At 41.3% G+C, this 17,121-nt stretch overlaps 1 protein-coding gene across 13 annotated transcripts in view; it reads right to left on the reverse strand.

Annotated features, from left to right (window-relative positions):
• Window positions 1-17,121, reverse strand: part of ZNF711 (zinc finger protein 711) — a 111,186-nt gene that overhangs the window by 25,986 nt on the left and 68,079 nt on the right. For 2 of the 13 annotated variants that reach the window (XM_074277901.1, XM_074277897.1), the window contains one exon: window positions 5,830-5,935. In XM_074277901.1, coding sequence (XP_074134002.1) covers window positions 5,830-5,935 — 106 coding nt within the window. Of the gene's footprint in view, window positions 1-5,829; window positions 5,936-8,586; window positions 9,001-9,277; window positions 9,570-9,737; window positions 10,031-10,284; window positions 10,355-10,632; window positions 10,835-17,121 lie in introns of those variants that run through there. The other 11 variants (XM_074277900.1, XM_074277891.1, XM_074277895.1 and 8 more) reach the window with 11 other exon arrangements.

Below are 17,121 nucleotides of genomic sequence, written 5' to 3' on the forward strand. Positions count from 1 at the left end.
ATCCATGTAGTAGACTCCAAGGATAGTGTCATATTGAATTCTGAGGGCATGTTGAATTGTTTACTACGTCTATAAATTTGTTTAGAGCTGTCCTCTCCTTGGAGGTAAAACGTTGAAGGTGAAGTGCTGAGCTTAGTCAGGAAGCCTCCTGCTTCAATCTCTTCTCCCACCTTAGTTATATGACCCCAAACTGGTTACTTAATCCCCAAATGCATCAGGAAACTCCAAAGGGCTGATCTCATGGATGGATTGGTTGGTTAGTGAAGGGATTTCTCATACAGATGAAATCACAATTTTTTTTTTTGGCAGAATATTTAACAGAAGTGCTCCAGGCCCACACGTTTAGTACTGTAACCACAAACTTTGTACTCCCAAACCTAAACCAGAATGACCTTCTCTATGTTCCTTCCACTGATGGAGACTGCCACCACCAGCCCCCAAATAGGTTATGGGGCAGGTGATGTGTGAGGTGTCAAGATGCCTCAGCAATCCGAATCAGATAAAGTCCTCAGACTACATACAAAGCCTTCCAGCAGGCATTCTGTTGGTATAGTCTTTAAGAATGGATGATGGCCTCCACAGGACACTTTTAATCCTTCTTTGTAAGGAAGGATATGGGGTTTTTAATATGGCCAAAGTAGGTTGAGACAGCTAAATTTGTATATCCTGAGCTCCTACCCAAGTAGAAAACAAGGTGCTTTGTTGAGATAGCAAGGAGGGCAGGAGTGAGGATGGAGGCTGTAGAGATGAAAAACAAGTGGAGAAAATTCCCTGGGATGGAGCTAAGCAGCAGGAGAATATTATGCCATGTGAACAGTTTGTGCATTTGGGATTGAAGATGTTAATGAAATTCCAGAAGGGAGAACTGAAACTTGTGTTCCCTGAATCTTAGATGGGAAAAAAGGAGATGACTCATCCAGTTTTCTAGACCCCTGCTGTGTGCCTGGCCCTAGGATTTGGTGCTCACTAAACAAAATAGGCTGCCTTGTGTGGTCATGAGCTTCCTATCACTTTTAAGTGTTCACGCAGGAGCTGGATGAATGTTTGTCAAGTGAGCATGCTGTATAATAGATATTTCCTACAAGGGTTAAGTTTAAGGCTTAACTAGAATTCTAAGTTCTCTGGTACTGTAGTTAACTTTACAGGCTTTATTATTACAATGTCATTGTGCCACCAGTGAAGTTACACTTGTCATCAGTGTAAAAACCACTTCCAGACAGTCCTAACTAGATAATGTGAATGTGGGTAAAGTGCAAATGAAAATAGAGCACAACCACATTGATCTCAAGAAGCAGCACGGCATAGTGGAGAGAGTGCCAGATGTGGACTCAGGAACACCTGGGCTCAAATCCTGCCTCCACTGCTTCCTAGCTGTGTGACTATAACTAAGTCACTCACCTCTCTGAGCCTCCGGAAAGTGGGGAGTAACATCTGCAGGAGCTCCACCTCATAGGGTTGTGAAAGATCAAATGAGATAGTGCCTGTAAAGGGCTTTGCAAACCTCCAAGCACTATAAACACATCAGTTATTAATATTCCTATTACCTTGCTTCTATCTCCCCCAGATTAAGGCTGCACCCTCTGGTTCACCCCCTCCCATATCTTTCATAAAAGGGCTGGCTAGAAGGCTGGAGTGCAGTGGCTTACAAGGCAGGCATCTCTCCCACTGACCCTTCAACAGCCTGGAACTATTCTCCACATATAAGGACCAGGGAAGAATTTTTTTCTCTAACACCACATATGCTCCCAGCAGGCCAGCACTGCTTTCCTAGTGACTCTGCAGGCTCTTAATGTTTGTTGAACTGAATTTGGGACATTTCAGTTATCTGGATGGAAATTTGCATATGTAAATAAAGTATAGTCTTAAATAGATCCAGGCAGATCAAGTTGTATTCCTATGTTGTAGCTTAAAATTACAAATGTTAAGAAAGGTGGTAGATGTTCAAAACTGTAACCTTTATGGTAAGAACAGTAGTGTGAGATAATACTGCCAGAATGTCTCATGCCAAACCACTTTCTAAAGTTCCAGTATTCTGTTAATTGTAAGTATTACTATTGATTTTAGCAGAAAGAGAATCCTTTTATTTTATTTTATTTTATTTTTTTTTAACGATCTACTATCTTTCTCTTTTTAGTTTCCAAGGGACAGCTTTCTGGCATAGCATGTCTTCAAATTTACAATGGAAATCAATGGAGAAAATCAAATTAATTACCAAAAGGCATTTTAGAGCAAATTATTATGCTCTGTCTATGTAATATTGAATGTTAATAAGGAATACCTCTGATTTAATTGAACACAGCCACCTAAAAGGAAACAATTTGGGATGACCCATGATTAACCAGAACTGGCTTCTCTATCCTGTAAGACTCTTTTCCTTAACTGTATCACTCTTTCACTTGCCCTTACAAAAGTTAAGACTAAAATGAAAATTGCCCTTTTTGCTCATTGCCAGTCTACCTACTCCCTAACTGAAATTTATAAATGGAATTTAAAACAATATAAAATGCTGAAACATATTAGAAAGGAACTCAACATTACCAATGCAAACAAAACAACTTGAAGTTACTGTCCAGGAACTCAACCCAAAAACAAATCAGTACAACATCTTTACAGTAAGGTTTAAAAAGAAAAAAAAAAAAAAAATTACCATCAGAGGCAAAAATTTTCAGAGGAAGCCTGGGAAAAAGCTAGCAGAGTTAAATTTAAACAATAAACATAGTAACCATTAACAAAAACAATCAAACATACATATATATGAAAACTCTTACCCAAGGCACCCTAGCTATGACAAGGCAGAAGGAAAAAGAATTAACAATAAAACAAAGAAATGAGATGCTCTAGTCTGAGGCCCTCTAGTCCTGGAAAAAAAAAAATCAGTAACCCTGGAGCTCTTTCTTCTCTCTTTTTTCCCCCCTTATATAGCTGTAGTCAGTGTGTATATATACAGTTCAGATTGTTGATTTCACATTGTATCATCATATATAGGTCTTTTCATATTTCCTCACATATTTCATATTTATTGTTTATTTTTATGACAGGGCTAAAATTTCGAATACCAACGGTTTTCAAAAATAGTCTTATTTTTGATTCCACACTACCTCTATCTACCAGAGTTTCAGCTACCAAACATTCTAGCCTTTCATCATCACCCTTCCCAACAACAAAAAGAAGGCACTAATTTTCTACTGTGCTAGGCACATTGATAACCTTTAAAACACACTGTCCCTGTCCTCCAAGACCAGAGAATTTAGAACAAGTTAAAATCCAAGTTTTATTGAATACTTCCTCTTCAAAGTCCCATGAATAAATACTAGCCACCTCAAGTTTAATTGGAAAATTAACACAAAATAGCCCTGCTTCTACAAATATGGGATCAATTTACCGGCGATATAGGACAAAAGAAATCCACACTACAAATAACAAAAACAAAATTCTGGTATATATACAGCAAGAGAAGTTTACAGTTAGCATATATTCTCCAACTCTTTTAAAGAAGATTTTAATGATACCATAAAATTAGCCATTTGGAAATCTAAGAACTCCTAGCCAAATCTGGAGTTAGGACTTTGAGCAAACTCGACCATTTCTGGTGCCACAAAAAGATATCAAGGTAAAAGTTTTTAATTTCTCTGGCAGCCAAAAAGAAAGAAATCACAGGATTTAATACTGGGATTAAACCTGAAGATGTGAAAGAGGATAAAAGGGAAGAAAGATGGTTAAAAGGAACTCTGAAGAGAAATGATCATTAACATTGGATTTTTTGCTCCTATAAAGAAAAAAATAATCTATATATTATAAACACCAAGAAAGGTTAACTTCTACAATAAAGTGAAGGAATTAGATTAATTCAGTCAAACAATTTAGGCACACACAAATTCTCTGCCAAGGTTCTAGACACAAGCTGGGAGGTGGTCTTTAGGAACATTTGTGAAACCATAATAATAATTTATTTTGTTCTTTACTCTCCCACTTTTACAAGGTAAGAGAGTAAAAGCTGAAAATACTCTGACCTACTGATTCACTAATATAAAGAGTTTCGAAAACTACTAGTTCAAGTCTCTTACGGGCACAAGAAACACCACCTACAATGGATTTTTCAGTCCTTTGTCTTTTTTAGCACCAAGTCTTCCATAAGTCAGGTTCACAAATTCACAGCTGAAAGGGACTTAAAAGCCAGTCAGTCTGTCCCATACCTCTTTTTACAGATGAGGAAACTCAGGCCCAGAGTAGTTAAGTGACTTGCCCAGGGTCACAATAACAAGTACTTGAACAAGAACTTGGAGTCAGTTTTCCTGACTCCAAGCCCAGTCCCCTAATTACAGCAATGACTGCCTGATCCTCTAGGGCCCAACCTCTTCCTACATCATCCCTCCCTGAATCTCCACAATTCTCCTCTGCCTCTAGGAGCGGTTTTGAGTTTTTCTCCATGCCAAACTACCACTTAGTTATGTTCTCTTCACTTCCCATTCAAAGGATTAGAGATCTCTAGCAGGAAGGGATCTCTAACAGACCAGACTCTCTCCCTCTGCTTATAGAGCCAATGCTCCCCCAAACTTCAATCTCTTCAAATGGCCTCTCATATTCCAATTCTGATTTGACAACCCCAACTCTCTCCAGAGCCTCATCCTTCCTGCTTCCTAGGTTGTAACATCCCCATCTCATTTTGAGTTTGTCTGTCCAGTCTCAAAATCACCTGCCCTTACACATAAATCCATGTCACCCTTCCCAATGGAGATGTGCTTTCCTATAACTGACAGAAGGAAAAAAGTGCTGGAATTGGAGTTGAAAACCCTGGCTACATGCTCACTACTCAGAACCTCAGCTAAGTCATTCCTGCTCTCTGGATCTAATTCCTCATTTGTAGAATGGGGGGTGGGGAAGGAGAGAGGAGGTTAGACAAGTAAGATCTTTTCCAGCTGAAAATTGAAGAGTCACTGATCTGTTGCTTTTACTTAGTCAAAATTCATACAGCTCAACATGGCTATTCTACTGATTTCCAGTGGGTTATAGGTAATTCTATTGTATGAGCTTCCAATGTTATGTCATTTTCCCTTTTAAAAAGACACATTGCTCATAAAAAGCCTCAAAAGTAAAGTAACATAAGCACTGTTACTCCCTACTACACATATGAAGAAACTGAGGCTCAAAGTAAGTGACTCGCTTGAAGTCACATAACTGGTATCAGAGATGAGACTTGAACTAGGTCTTCTAAGACCTGTGGCATCCTTTCCTAACACTCAACATTGAAATGATCATAGCTAAGGAGTCTGTTAAAAAGTGCCCAGTATGTAGTAAGCACTTAATAAATGCTTGTTAAATTGAATTCTTATTAAGGACATAAGTGAAAGACTTTTTTTTCCCATTCCCCCCAGTATTTCACAATGGAAGAAATTGTCAGAAAATGTAGCAGCCATGTGGAAAACCATTTCTCCTACTTTCTCCTCTCTCAGGGATCATTCAGTTTCTTTGACCTGGTGGAGGTACCTCCTAATTTTATTAAGCAACGTACCCTCTTAAGGGTATTCTAGAAAAAAGAATTCATCAAGCATTTCATGTATACAAGCATATACATAAACGTCAAAATGTAACCCCATTAGGCAGTTATTGATTCAGTTGAATATTTCATTTTCTAAGCAAATATAGAGCACAACATTTGAAGAATTTCCCCTAAAGACTTAACACAGAAATACAGGAAAAGAGGCATTAGCAAAACAGTAAGTTCTGCTTAAAGAAATAAAACAGTGCCTTTGGTTTAGAGAAAGAACCATTGCTCAAAACACTTTTAAACCCAGAATTATTAACCAAATTCAAAAAATGAAAATGTTTTACCAAAATCCTGCATTATCATAGTATGGGGCACTTTGGATTCTTGCGTCTGCAATCCAAGACCTCCACCACCTGGATCCATACTGGGGCCAAGTTCATTCGCGAATATCTGTAAAATTAAATACGATATTTAAAATAAATGTAAATATCACACTAGTTAATCTGAGTTGTATAAGAGATTTCAATTTACTATATAAAAATATGTTCAAAAGGATCATACACATTGAACCTATATCAGATTACTTGCTGTCTTGGAGAGAGGAAGGAAGGAGAAGGAAAGGGGAGAAGTAAACAGAAAAATTTAGAACACAAAATTTTACAAAAAAATGAATGATGAAAACTATCTTTACGTGTATTTGGAAAAATGAAATACTAATTAAAAAAGATTTCGATTTAGAAGTGTCTCAACCAACTATGCAAATCACAGAAAACAATAAGTAATTACATGAGATCTCTGTGAGGCAACTTAAATAAGGATGAGGAGGCACAATGGTAAATAGTTTCAGAGCACAAAGGAGCCTCATTTTCCAGTGTCCAGCTTTTGGTGAAATATATGAGTTTAATCCCAAAATATAAAGGCTTCTCAAAGGACAAACTGGCAAGACCCAAACTAGCATTTTCAATAGACAAAATAGCAACAGACAGCCTCATGAGGCACAAGTCTGGACTCTTGAGTCCTTAACTATAAAGAAGTGAGTTCTTGGGAACCAAAAGTTTTGCAAAGATGAACATTAAAAATTATTTTTGCATGTATTTTGAAATATAAAAAGCTATGTTGTTTCTCATTTTGTCCCTTTTTGATCTGATTTTTCTTGTGCAGCATGATAAATGTGGAAATATGTTTAGCAGAATGGTACATTTAACCTATATTGGATTACTTGCTGTCTAGGGGAAAGAGAAAAATTTGGAACACAATGTTTTGTAAGGGTGAATGTGGAAAACTATCTTTGCATGTATTTTGAAAATAAAAAGCTACTATTAGCTATAAGTTATAAATAACTTAAAAAGAAAGAAAGAAAGATGTTTCATGGGTATAAGGAAACAAATGCATAGGCTTCATTTCAAGAAATTGTAACAGAACAAAGGCAAAAGGCTCCCTGGCATAATTCTTAAAAACATGGGGCTCTCTGTGTGTCAGAGAAGACTTCTAGCCTTCTACTGTATTCTACCTTTCCCTTACCACAGGGGCCCAGGGTTTGAGAACTTTGGATTTGGTCCCAGAACTATTCTAGCTTCCTTGGGTTCTGTGAACCAGTAACACTTCTGGTTTAATTCCACTATATTCTTTCTCTCCTCTCAAAAGGCTTAAAAATCTCATGAAACCTGACTGCTTCCTACACTTGAGAATGTTATTAGATATACCACAAACATTTAAGCAAGCAGTTCTTTTGTTCTAGCACTTTACCTTTATACTTCAAAGTCTTTAACTGATTTTAACATTAGTCAAAACACCCGGTCACAAAAGTTACTGATGTTGAACGATCAGTACTGAGAAATTCAATCTAATTTAAAAGTTTTACTTATATACCTAAAATTCACAATCAACTATTGAAAAGTGAAAACAATACTCAAATACAACAGTTATTCTATTTTGACTATTTCCCCCTCTCCTTGTAAGAATTTATTAAGTAAATCGGGTAAGAAAAATTTGTTAAGTAGGACTTGTTCTTACTCTTACCACATGTGCTTAATTAGAATGGGCTGTACTTTAAAATCCCAAGAGTACAAAACTGTTTTTAAAATTCATCCTATTCAATGGAAATCCGTGCCCATTCTCCAATTCTTTAAAACACGGAAAATAAAGAGGCTCCCCAGGTGATCTGTATAAACAATACTATGAGGATACACATGCTAGAAGTTATACAAAGTGAACAGACCAGTAAAAATGACTACGTACGAGAAAACGAAATTCAAAAGCTCTAGTAAGCAGTTCCCTCCACACCCCTTCCTCAAACACTGTATTCCTGTTTTCAGTTATGCTCCCATGCAAATTAAGACCAGGACAGTGCAAAAGTCACTGGCATCAGAATAAATTAAAACACAGTTGGATGCCATTAAAAAACAAACAAACCCTCTGCATCAGTATATCATCTAAGTTTTGCAAATCATAATTGCTGCTTTGTTCCCGACTTCGATATTCAAAATGACTCAAGATTACAATAAAAAAATCGAAACCCAATTTTTTAAAATAAGCGATGAAACATTGGCTACCTTCATAAGAGCTTTTTCATAAGCATGATATGGTAGTGGGTTTTTAAACACACATCCTGCAGGAATTTAATTTTTGCTAATTCGGCGCCAATTCAGTTATTTTCTTGGGAAAATATCAGTACACCGAGTATTATTTTTGAAAATCATCTTTATACTTGAAAACCAAAGTTCTTTCAGAATCCATTCCAATAAAACCTAAACGGCCAATTTGGGTAAGGGGGGGGGGGGGCTGTGGAAGGAGACTTGAGTGTCTTTAAAACTCACTCAGTTTTTAGCAACGGAAGTTTTGTACAGAAACATTCTAGTATTCCAACAAAAATACCGTACCAGATCACTTAGGATTTAACCACCTGATTCATAATTAAAGCAAGTGCTGCAGGCACATTTGGGAACCATATTCTCTTTACAAATAAAAGAGAACCAAGAACAAACTTCATCTTTGCCAGAAGCCCAGTGTAAATATCAGGGCAACTAATACATAAACTGGAGCACTTTTTGAAAAGGAAGACACTAAGTCCAGACACGAGATGTGAGGGTGGTAGTAGTTACGTTTAAGGCGAGAAAAAGCTTCCCAAAGGGGCTCTCTCATTCGTCCATCTCACGGAACCCAAGCAGCAAGTTGGACTGCAAGCCACCGCTTTTCTTTCACCCTCTAAAACGACTAAACGGGCAGAGCAAGCAAGAGTCAAGGCAGCGGGATGAGAGCAGGGGGAGGGTATCAAGTGGAAGGAGAGCGGGAGGGAAGGAACAGGGAGGGACCGAGCCACACACTCGAAAACCCAGGCAGGCTGAGGTCCCACCCGCAGCCGCCCGCACCAGGACCATTTCTTCCACTCAGTCAAATCCTAAGTTCCCTTCGAGGCAGAAAGCACGCCACGTGTCTCTTTGTTTATTCCCCACTCGCTCGGGCTCCGACCCCGACCGCCAAGTCGCTTACGGGCAGGGGGGAAGCTCGCCCACGCCCCAGCACACGCACACCCACTCGCACTCCCACGGCCCGCCCCGCCCTCTCTCCCTCCCACCTCCCGGAGCCGCCGCCGTTCGCCCGGCGCGGGCCAACCCTCAGCCTCCGCCCCCCTCCTCCTTCCTCCCTCCTCCCCTAGACCGCATCAGGAGCCAAGATGGAGGCGGAGGCGGAGGCGGCGGCGGCGGCGGCCACGGCCGCACAGGACCCCAAAGGGCCTCCCCAGAGCATGCGGAGGTGCCCGGCGGCGCCCTCGCCTGGCCGCGCCACCCTCACCCGCGGTAGAAAGAGCGGCGGGACCGCCGCTGCCGCCGCCGGCGGGGGCGGGGATGGGGGGGAGAAGGAGGCGGCGCCTTCGCCTGGGGCCGGGCCGCCACGCCACGCCTTGCCACGGGGCCGCAGCTTCTTCACAGCTTTGTTCTCCGCCATTTTCCCGGCGCCCCTAGACACCCGCGACGGCGGTTCGGGCTCCGCGGAATTTCTGGCTCCGCCTTCAGGACCGAGTGGCGAGGAGAGCTGCTAGCTTCCCTCAACTCTCGGAGCCTTCCGGTGGTGGTGGCTAGGACAACCCCCTCAGCGCGGTCTGCGTAAGGCCTAGCCACCGCCTCCGCCTCCTCCATTGTTCCCCACCCCCTCATTCAAGTCTCTGAGCCCGCGCTCCCCCTCCGCCCCACTACCTTTGCAACGGACACTAGGGACTGAGGTTCCTAGCGGCCGCCCTCTGTAGCCGCCTTACCTGCCGCGGGTGGTTCTGAGACGCGGCAGCTCTCGGCGTTTCTAAGGGGGGGGGCCGTGGCCGGGAAACACTGAGGCCTTGCATTCGAGTTGTCTAGTTCTAAGGACCTGGACCAATCACAGGCTACCCTGGGCCCGGAGCGCGCGCCGCCGCGGCCTCCTTCCCCCCGCCGTAGAGGAGCTCGGGCCGCATTACGTCACTCCCCGCTGCAGGGTAGGGACCGAGAGGGAAAGCGCGCGCGCGCGAAGCAGCAAAAGAGGCGCCAGGTTTGGGCTACAATGCACCGCTGACTCCTAGCTAGCAAGCTTGCAGCGCTGGGCTAAGCGTTAGTGCGCAAGCGCCGTCCAAAGCTTGGCGCGCCGAAAAAGGATCTCTTTTTGGAGGGTTTCCCGAGGGGCGGAGGGAGGTGGGGAGAGGAGAGAAAGAGCTAGAAGAGCGAGCACGAGAACGAGCGAACCTGAGAGTCATCGATTAAACAGTTTTGGTTACTAAGCGCGCGCTGTTAGCCGCCATACAGAACCTAAGCCGTTACCCTCTAGGAGCTTACCCTGCCAGGGAGGCACGCCGGGACACAAGTTCCACACAAATCGACGCGCCCCTTGGGGTCCCCGCCTCCTTTCACGTACACACCTCCCCTCTTTTTCTCTCTCCCCCCCTTCACTCCCTCCCTCACACACACTCCCTCACACGTACACGCGCACAAAACACGCATACATACAAACACGCGCGCGCGCACCTCCCCCTCTCCTCCCCAGTCCCTCACATTTTGTTTTTTTCCTCAGAAAAGCCAAAGGCGAGTACAAATTAATGATGGGGGAGAAGGCCACGGAATAGCGAGGGGATGAAGTAGCAAGACTGGCCATCGGCAAGTTCCATCGGAACCAAAGGGCCTTACCTCAGGGAGTCCCACCTGGAGGGCACGTCCGTGCACCTGCGACGCTCGATTAAGAATCGAGGAATCCGTCTGGATTTTTCCTCTTTTTTTTTTTTTCTTTTTTTTTTTTCCCCGCCCGGACGCGAGATTTCATTGGCGTAGGGAACTCCCAATGAGGAGACTCCCTGTACCCCAGCCGGTCGGCAACAGTTTAGTAACTTAGAGTCCCGGTTGCCTAGAGTACCGAGAGGTTAAGCAACTCGCCGGGGTCAAACAGCCAAAAGGTAACGATACACTTGAATCTCGATCCAGTGGAACGCAGTGGCTCCTCCCCCCTCCCCACCCCACCCCCAGTCAACCAAGTCCCACTACCTCCAAAGTGCCTGGGACAAAACGAAGGAACCTCTTCCCCCTATACCATTTCCCGGAATTATTTGACTCTTCCAGCGGCAAATGATTTATCTGAATTATCCAGATCTTTGCCTTAATTCCCTAAGTATAAACAGTGCTCTCTATCTTCTGGACAAGTTTCCAAGCTAGGCACAATTCAAACAACCAAGTGGGCAAGCAGTGGTTTGCATCCCTTTCTCCCCGACACACGGGGAGTGATTTCCTAGTGTGGTCACGCAAACAGGGGGAAACGGGTCGGTCTTGGAAAAAAGCCAAACTCCCCACTGACGAACCGGAACAAAACACGTTTTTAATACTAAAAGGCCTCATAGGTGCCCGATGTGATGTACAACAGATTTTTGTGAATTGTTATCCGTGGTACAGTAAAGTGAACCCCACCCAAAAGAATAACACACACTAGATCTGGGATTAAGAGAGCCTGCTTTTCAGCTCCCAGTTCTACGACTCAAGACCAGCAGCACCTAAACAAGTCACTTAACTTTGCCAGATCTCTCACCTTCTTTATCTATATAATACAAGATGCCCACTAAAGTCTCCCCCAAACTTTAAGTCTACAATATAGATCCTACTTAATCAACAACACCCTTAAAATATCTGTGGAGAGGAAAAAAACTGAATATATTCCAGCTCTTTACCCTGCTTCATATACATGACCAGAATTCCTCTTCCATTTGAACCTCGACAAACACCTTTAGTGAGATCATTTCATTCTATGCCACATTTACAATAAGACATTTTACAGATTTCTCTCTAGTTATATTTATTGAGGAATCTTTTATGATCTTACTAGATGCACAAGGCTTCTTTTTGACGGGAAAGCTTTGAAGTTTATTTTATTTGAGTCCAATACCTTTGTTTGCAATTAAGACTAAACTAAAGCATAGTTTTAGAAGACAAAAATTCTGCATGATGGCTCTATCTTCTAGAGTTTATTATATTGGCTTAGAGTTAGAGGACCTAGATTTGAGTTCTAGCGGTCCACTTGATGAGGTTTAGAATTAGGGTACCTAAATGAAACTAGGTTTAATTGAGATCTAGTTGCAGGTAGGGGGGCACGGGGAGTCAAATAGAGCTCCCCTGCAACCCCTTTGGATTCGGGCAAGGAGAGGGAGTTAAATGAGGTCTAGTAGCAGCAGCGTAAGAGTCCTCTGTAAAGGAATTTACAGACCCCAAAACCTAGATTGATAAAAGAGGTTTATTATGGGGTTTGGAAGTAAAGTCTAGTTAGTAAAGTTGAAGGTAGAGATAAAAGGCACCGGAACCATAGTTCCAGTAGACAGAGATCCTTGGCATGCCAGCCGAAAGGCTGCCATGTTTGAGACCTCTGCAAAAAGAGGGCTTCAGCTTTGGCTACAAGCTGAAGGGGGCTGTGGATGGAGTCCCAGGTTGGCTCCAGTCTGGGTTTCAGCCAAGGTTAGAATTTGAATTGAATTCAATGGGTTTGGGGATTGAGCCAGCCCATCCAGATAACAAAGATGAAGCTGTTTGTGCTTAGGGTGAAGTCCCCTCCCTGAGGCAGAGTCAAAAGAGGTTTTCTCCTTTAAGGATTTTTCAGAGTTTTGGGGTTTCCTCTTCACACTCACTACCTTGGACAATCAACACACTCTTTTGGGCCTCTGTTTCCTCATTTTTTTTTTTTTTTTTTTTTGCTGAGCCATTTGGGATTAAGTGACTTGCCCAGGGTCACACCGCTAGGAAGTTGTGTGTCTGAGTCACATTTGAATTCAGGTCCTCCTGACTTCAAGCTGGTACTCTATCCACTGCACCACTTAGTGGCCCCTAGTTTCCTCATTTGTAAAATGATCTCCAAAATCCTTTCTGGCTCTAAATCTTATGACTGAGGCCGCCAAACCTTTTTCACTTGGATTTCGTTCCTTTACCTGGCCACTGTGAATTTGTTGGTCAGTGATCTAAAACGTCCTTATACATTTTAGCAAAAACAAAAACAACAACAACAACAAAAATAGTTTGGTGAAAAATGAGGGAGATCTGAATTCATAACTTATTTTGAATAAACACAAGTTATGACCCCAGACCTCTTGGTGCCTACTGTGAACTCTACTGCAGTAATAATAGATACTGATTCAGTCACAGTGACAGCATTCTGAGCATGAAATCAGGAAAATTGTGGGTCCCATGACCCTACCCAAACACATTATAGCCATGTAATCCTCGAAGTCACAACCTCTCATGGCTCTTTTCAACAGTTTGTAACTCTTGTTGCTGTGTAGACATCTTACCATGTATTATCTCTAATGGTGGATGAGATCCACCAATTTAAATATGAGATGAAATCTTTAATACCAATGAAATCAAATCTATGCCTAGGATTTTCCTAGGAAAAAAAGTGTGTGTGTGTGTGTGTGTGTGTGTGTGTGTATTAATTTTTCTTTTGGACACTTGGTATTAAGTGACTTCCCTGGCCTTACACAACTAGACAACGTTAACTGTTTGAGGCTGGTTTTGAACTCCTGATTTCAAGACCAGTGTGCTCTATCCACTTCACTATCTAGTGCTGCTACCAGAAATTAATCTTTTTAAAAAACTCACATCTCATCAAACTGTCATCCTAAAGAAGGAATAGAGCTTCCTTCTTTATAACTTCATCTGCATTTTACCCCCTCTGTTCTAATAGAAAATTGTTCATCTACATATTTTTAAATACTTCATGGACCGTGGGTGTGGGTACTTGCAACACCTCTTCAGATCATCTCCAATGCCTCAGTATGTGGTCTTTGTGACATGATGGCCAAAACCTTTACCATCAACCTCATGGTAAGCTTTTCAGAACACAGCAAGTGGAGTCCTCAGATAAATCTAAGATTTGTCAGAGCTTGGGCTCTACTGATAGACAAAACAAGTCATCAGAAGAAGCAAGAAGGCAACTTCCGAATGTGTCTGCCAAATTTCCACAACTTTGAGAAGTTAACTTTGGCTGTTATCACCACATTCCCTAAAATGATCAACTAATACCACTTTTTGACACTCTAATTTATATCCATGGTCATGTATTAAAAAACTAGTTAAACTCTTATCTATACATCTGCTTTCTGTTGTAAACAAATATGCCACTCAGTGATTTTTCCCAATTTATTAGGAATAGCCTTTTGCATACAAAGAAACTTCCCTCTTTCTAAACTGCTTTCTTTTACTACAATTCTTTATCATTTATATTCTTTCGATTTTTGAAGGCTGCACTTTCTAGCTTGTCAGTTTGGGTTTTTTGGTTTTAACTTTTTGTGTGTTTTTTTTTTTTTTGAAGCAATCTGGGTTAAATGATGAAGTCTAATAAGAGTCTGAGACTTGATTTGAATTCAGATCCTTTTGACTCCAGAGCCAGCACTCTATCCACTGCACCATCTAGCTGCTCCTTCGACAGTTTTTTAAGGATTTTTTATTATTATTATACTCTTGCTTTCCTTTAGTCCTAGTCCAAACATATTTCCTTCTTTTCCTTTGACATCTGACTACTACTCCTTTCCTCAAGTTCTAACATTACTTTTCTCTCCTCTAGTCATATTTCTTTTGAACCCAGCCCAGGCCTGACACACAATGTACGTTTAACTAATGTTTGGTGACAGACTTCATTTTCATGAGCTTTTCTCTGATTAAATTTCTTTCTCTCTCCTATTAAATTTCTAAAAAGATTCTTTGTCCACCCCTTCCTTCCCATCTCTGTAGATCTCTGATGGGCTTCTTTTCTAGGAAACAAATCTACCCTGTCTTCCTCTCAGGGGTTCTCTTATGTTTTCTGTCTGTCCCTCTTCCTTACCCCTGGGTATATCTACCTATTTCCTTACCCCTCTGCCCTTAACATATGAAATATTGGCTCTCCCCTCAACTATCCATTTCACTGCTCAAGTCTGTTATTTTCTTTTTCTCTAAAGTTCCAAGTAGCTTAGTTGTATTCCTTCAGACAAATGTTACCAGGTCAGATATTTTATTTTTCCGTATTTCTGTGTAATTCTTCATGATGGTTTGGCAGGACTAAATTCTATCTTTTTTATGGCAAGATTTCCATTTGTTTACACAGATACATGCCTGTCAGTAGGGGTTAAACACAATTCACTCCCCCCAGGCTTATCTTCCCTGCCTAAAACAGAGAACTCCCAAATAAGAAGACTCCCTTTACTGATGAAGATTAGCACCTACTCTACCCAGAAAAAGAAAAATTCAATATGTGTCAGAGAAAGGACCTCATTTCAGGTTTCCCAGGTCGGCTCTGTAACTATCAAAACACCTCATCTGCCTTCGTAATGGAAAGCACTGCTGCATCCTTGTTCTCCACACTTTAAACTCTGTTCCTGGCTCCACATTGCATTCAGATGACTTTCCTGAGCCAGACCTTTGCTGATTCCTGTATCAGGGAATGATGCTTTTTTTTTTTTTAAGTGCAAAAGATCTGAAAGGTAGCACAGGGAACAGGGTGCTGCTCTTGGAGTCAAGAAGTCTGGAGTTCAAATGTATCAGGGACTTACTAGCTGTGTGGTCCTTGACAAGTCCCTTAACCTGTAACTCTCTCCTCATCTTTAAAATGGGGATAACCATCATGGTTGTTGTGAGGATCAAATGAGAACATACATAAATTGTTTTGCAAACGTTAAAAGCTATAAAAATGCTAGCTATTAAGATGGCTAACTTTATAGTCCTCTTTCTGTGGTTTAATACTTGGGTGGGGAAAAATATGTCTTTATGTTCACTAACCTCCTCTGATTGAAAGTCAGCATTTCCTTCAATTATTTTAAAGCACCGTTCAGAGAAAAGCATCTTTAAGAATGCCAACAACAGGGTTAAGAACCCCTGACCTATATATATTTGGTATCATTCTTGGGGAAAAAAAACCCCAATACATAAATCTAACTTCTCTGCTGATCTGAAGCTTAAACTAAACTACTTTCTTCCTGGAAAACACTGCAGATACATGCCTTGAGTTGGTCCCAACTGGGCTGATAATCGGGCCTATATCACAGAATATCTTGTGGGGCAGCTGCTCCAATCCCTTCTCAAAATGAATACACTCTCAAGATGTTTCTTTTCTTGAAGAGGTTCCTTCCCCTCACAGAAGCTGCTGTGAGATAGTAGGAAAATACTTTAGGTTCTCAGAACCTTGTTTTCCTGATCTGATACTTTGCTCTGCTCATTTCATAGGTGAGTTGTGGGGATCAAATGTGATAATGTATATATGAAAGTGATGAGGAAAACTGGGAGGCTTCAAAGAAAAGTAAAGCATCATTACTGTGCGGCACTGGGGAAGGAGATATTGCTCTTTTCCTAAGAGGAGTGCTCAGGTTGCTAAAATTTCTCCTTTTCTAAGGGTATGCCACAGCATCTTCTAAGGGAAAGAAAAGATAAAGGACATATACACAAGCATAGTCGATTGTATTTCCTTTTTCTAATTGATAGAGACAAAGTCAAAAGTACTACAAAGAGGAATGTTTTAAAAAGAAATCTTTCCTGATAAATAATAGGATCTGAATAGTTCTTTCATTGGGAAAAAAAAATCTTTCCTGGCTCTTTATATTGAATGCTAGAATTATGACAGTAATATATGGAGATTAAATAACTTATTCAAGGCCACACTATTTCTTAATCTATTCTCTTGACCTCAATCTCCTCATCTATAAAGTGAGGACATTGGATAGAGCAGATAACGCTCTCCAGTACAGTCTGATCCAGATCAAAATGTAATGAGGATATATTTCACAAAATAAATAAAAATATAACATCACATATCACACTATCACATTTTAAAACTAAGTCAGCATGCAAGATCCTAGGATCCTGTTTGGACTTTAGCAGTCTTTGTTTTTATTTTGAAGTTTTTTTTGAGTTTGACACTACTGGGATGATGGATAGGCAAGTTGAAAATCTGTGCCCATGATGGACTTTCATCACCAGGAAGGTCTCTGCACAAAGAACATCACAGATCTAAACCTCCCCACCCCCAGAAAATTAAATCATGCTTTGAAAAGTCACTTGAAAAAATGAAACAGGAAGATAAGTTAGAATGTCAACCCAACAATCCTGCTATGAAATTAAAAAGAGGCCTGAATTAGAATTGTGGCGATGGGGATGAAAAGAATCAACAGGATTTAGTAA

The sequence above is a fragment of the Sminthopsis crassicaudata genome, chromosome X, assembly GCF_048593235.1.
Source record: "Sminthopsis crassicaudata isolate SCR6 chromosome X, ASM4859323v1, whole genome shotgun sequence".
NCBI lineage: Eukaryota > Metazoa > Chordata > Mammalia > Dasyuromorphia > Dasyuridae > Sminthopsis > Sminthopsis crassicaudata.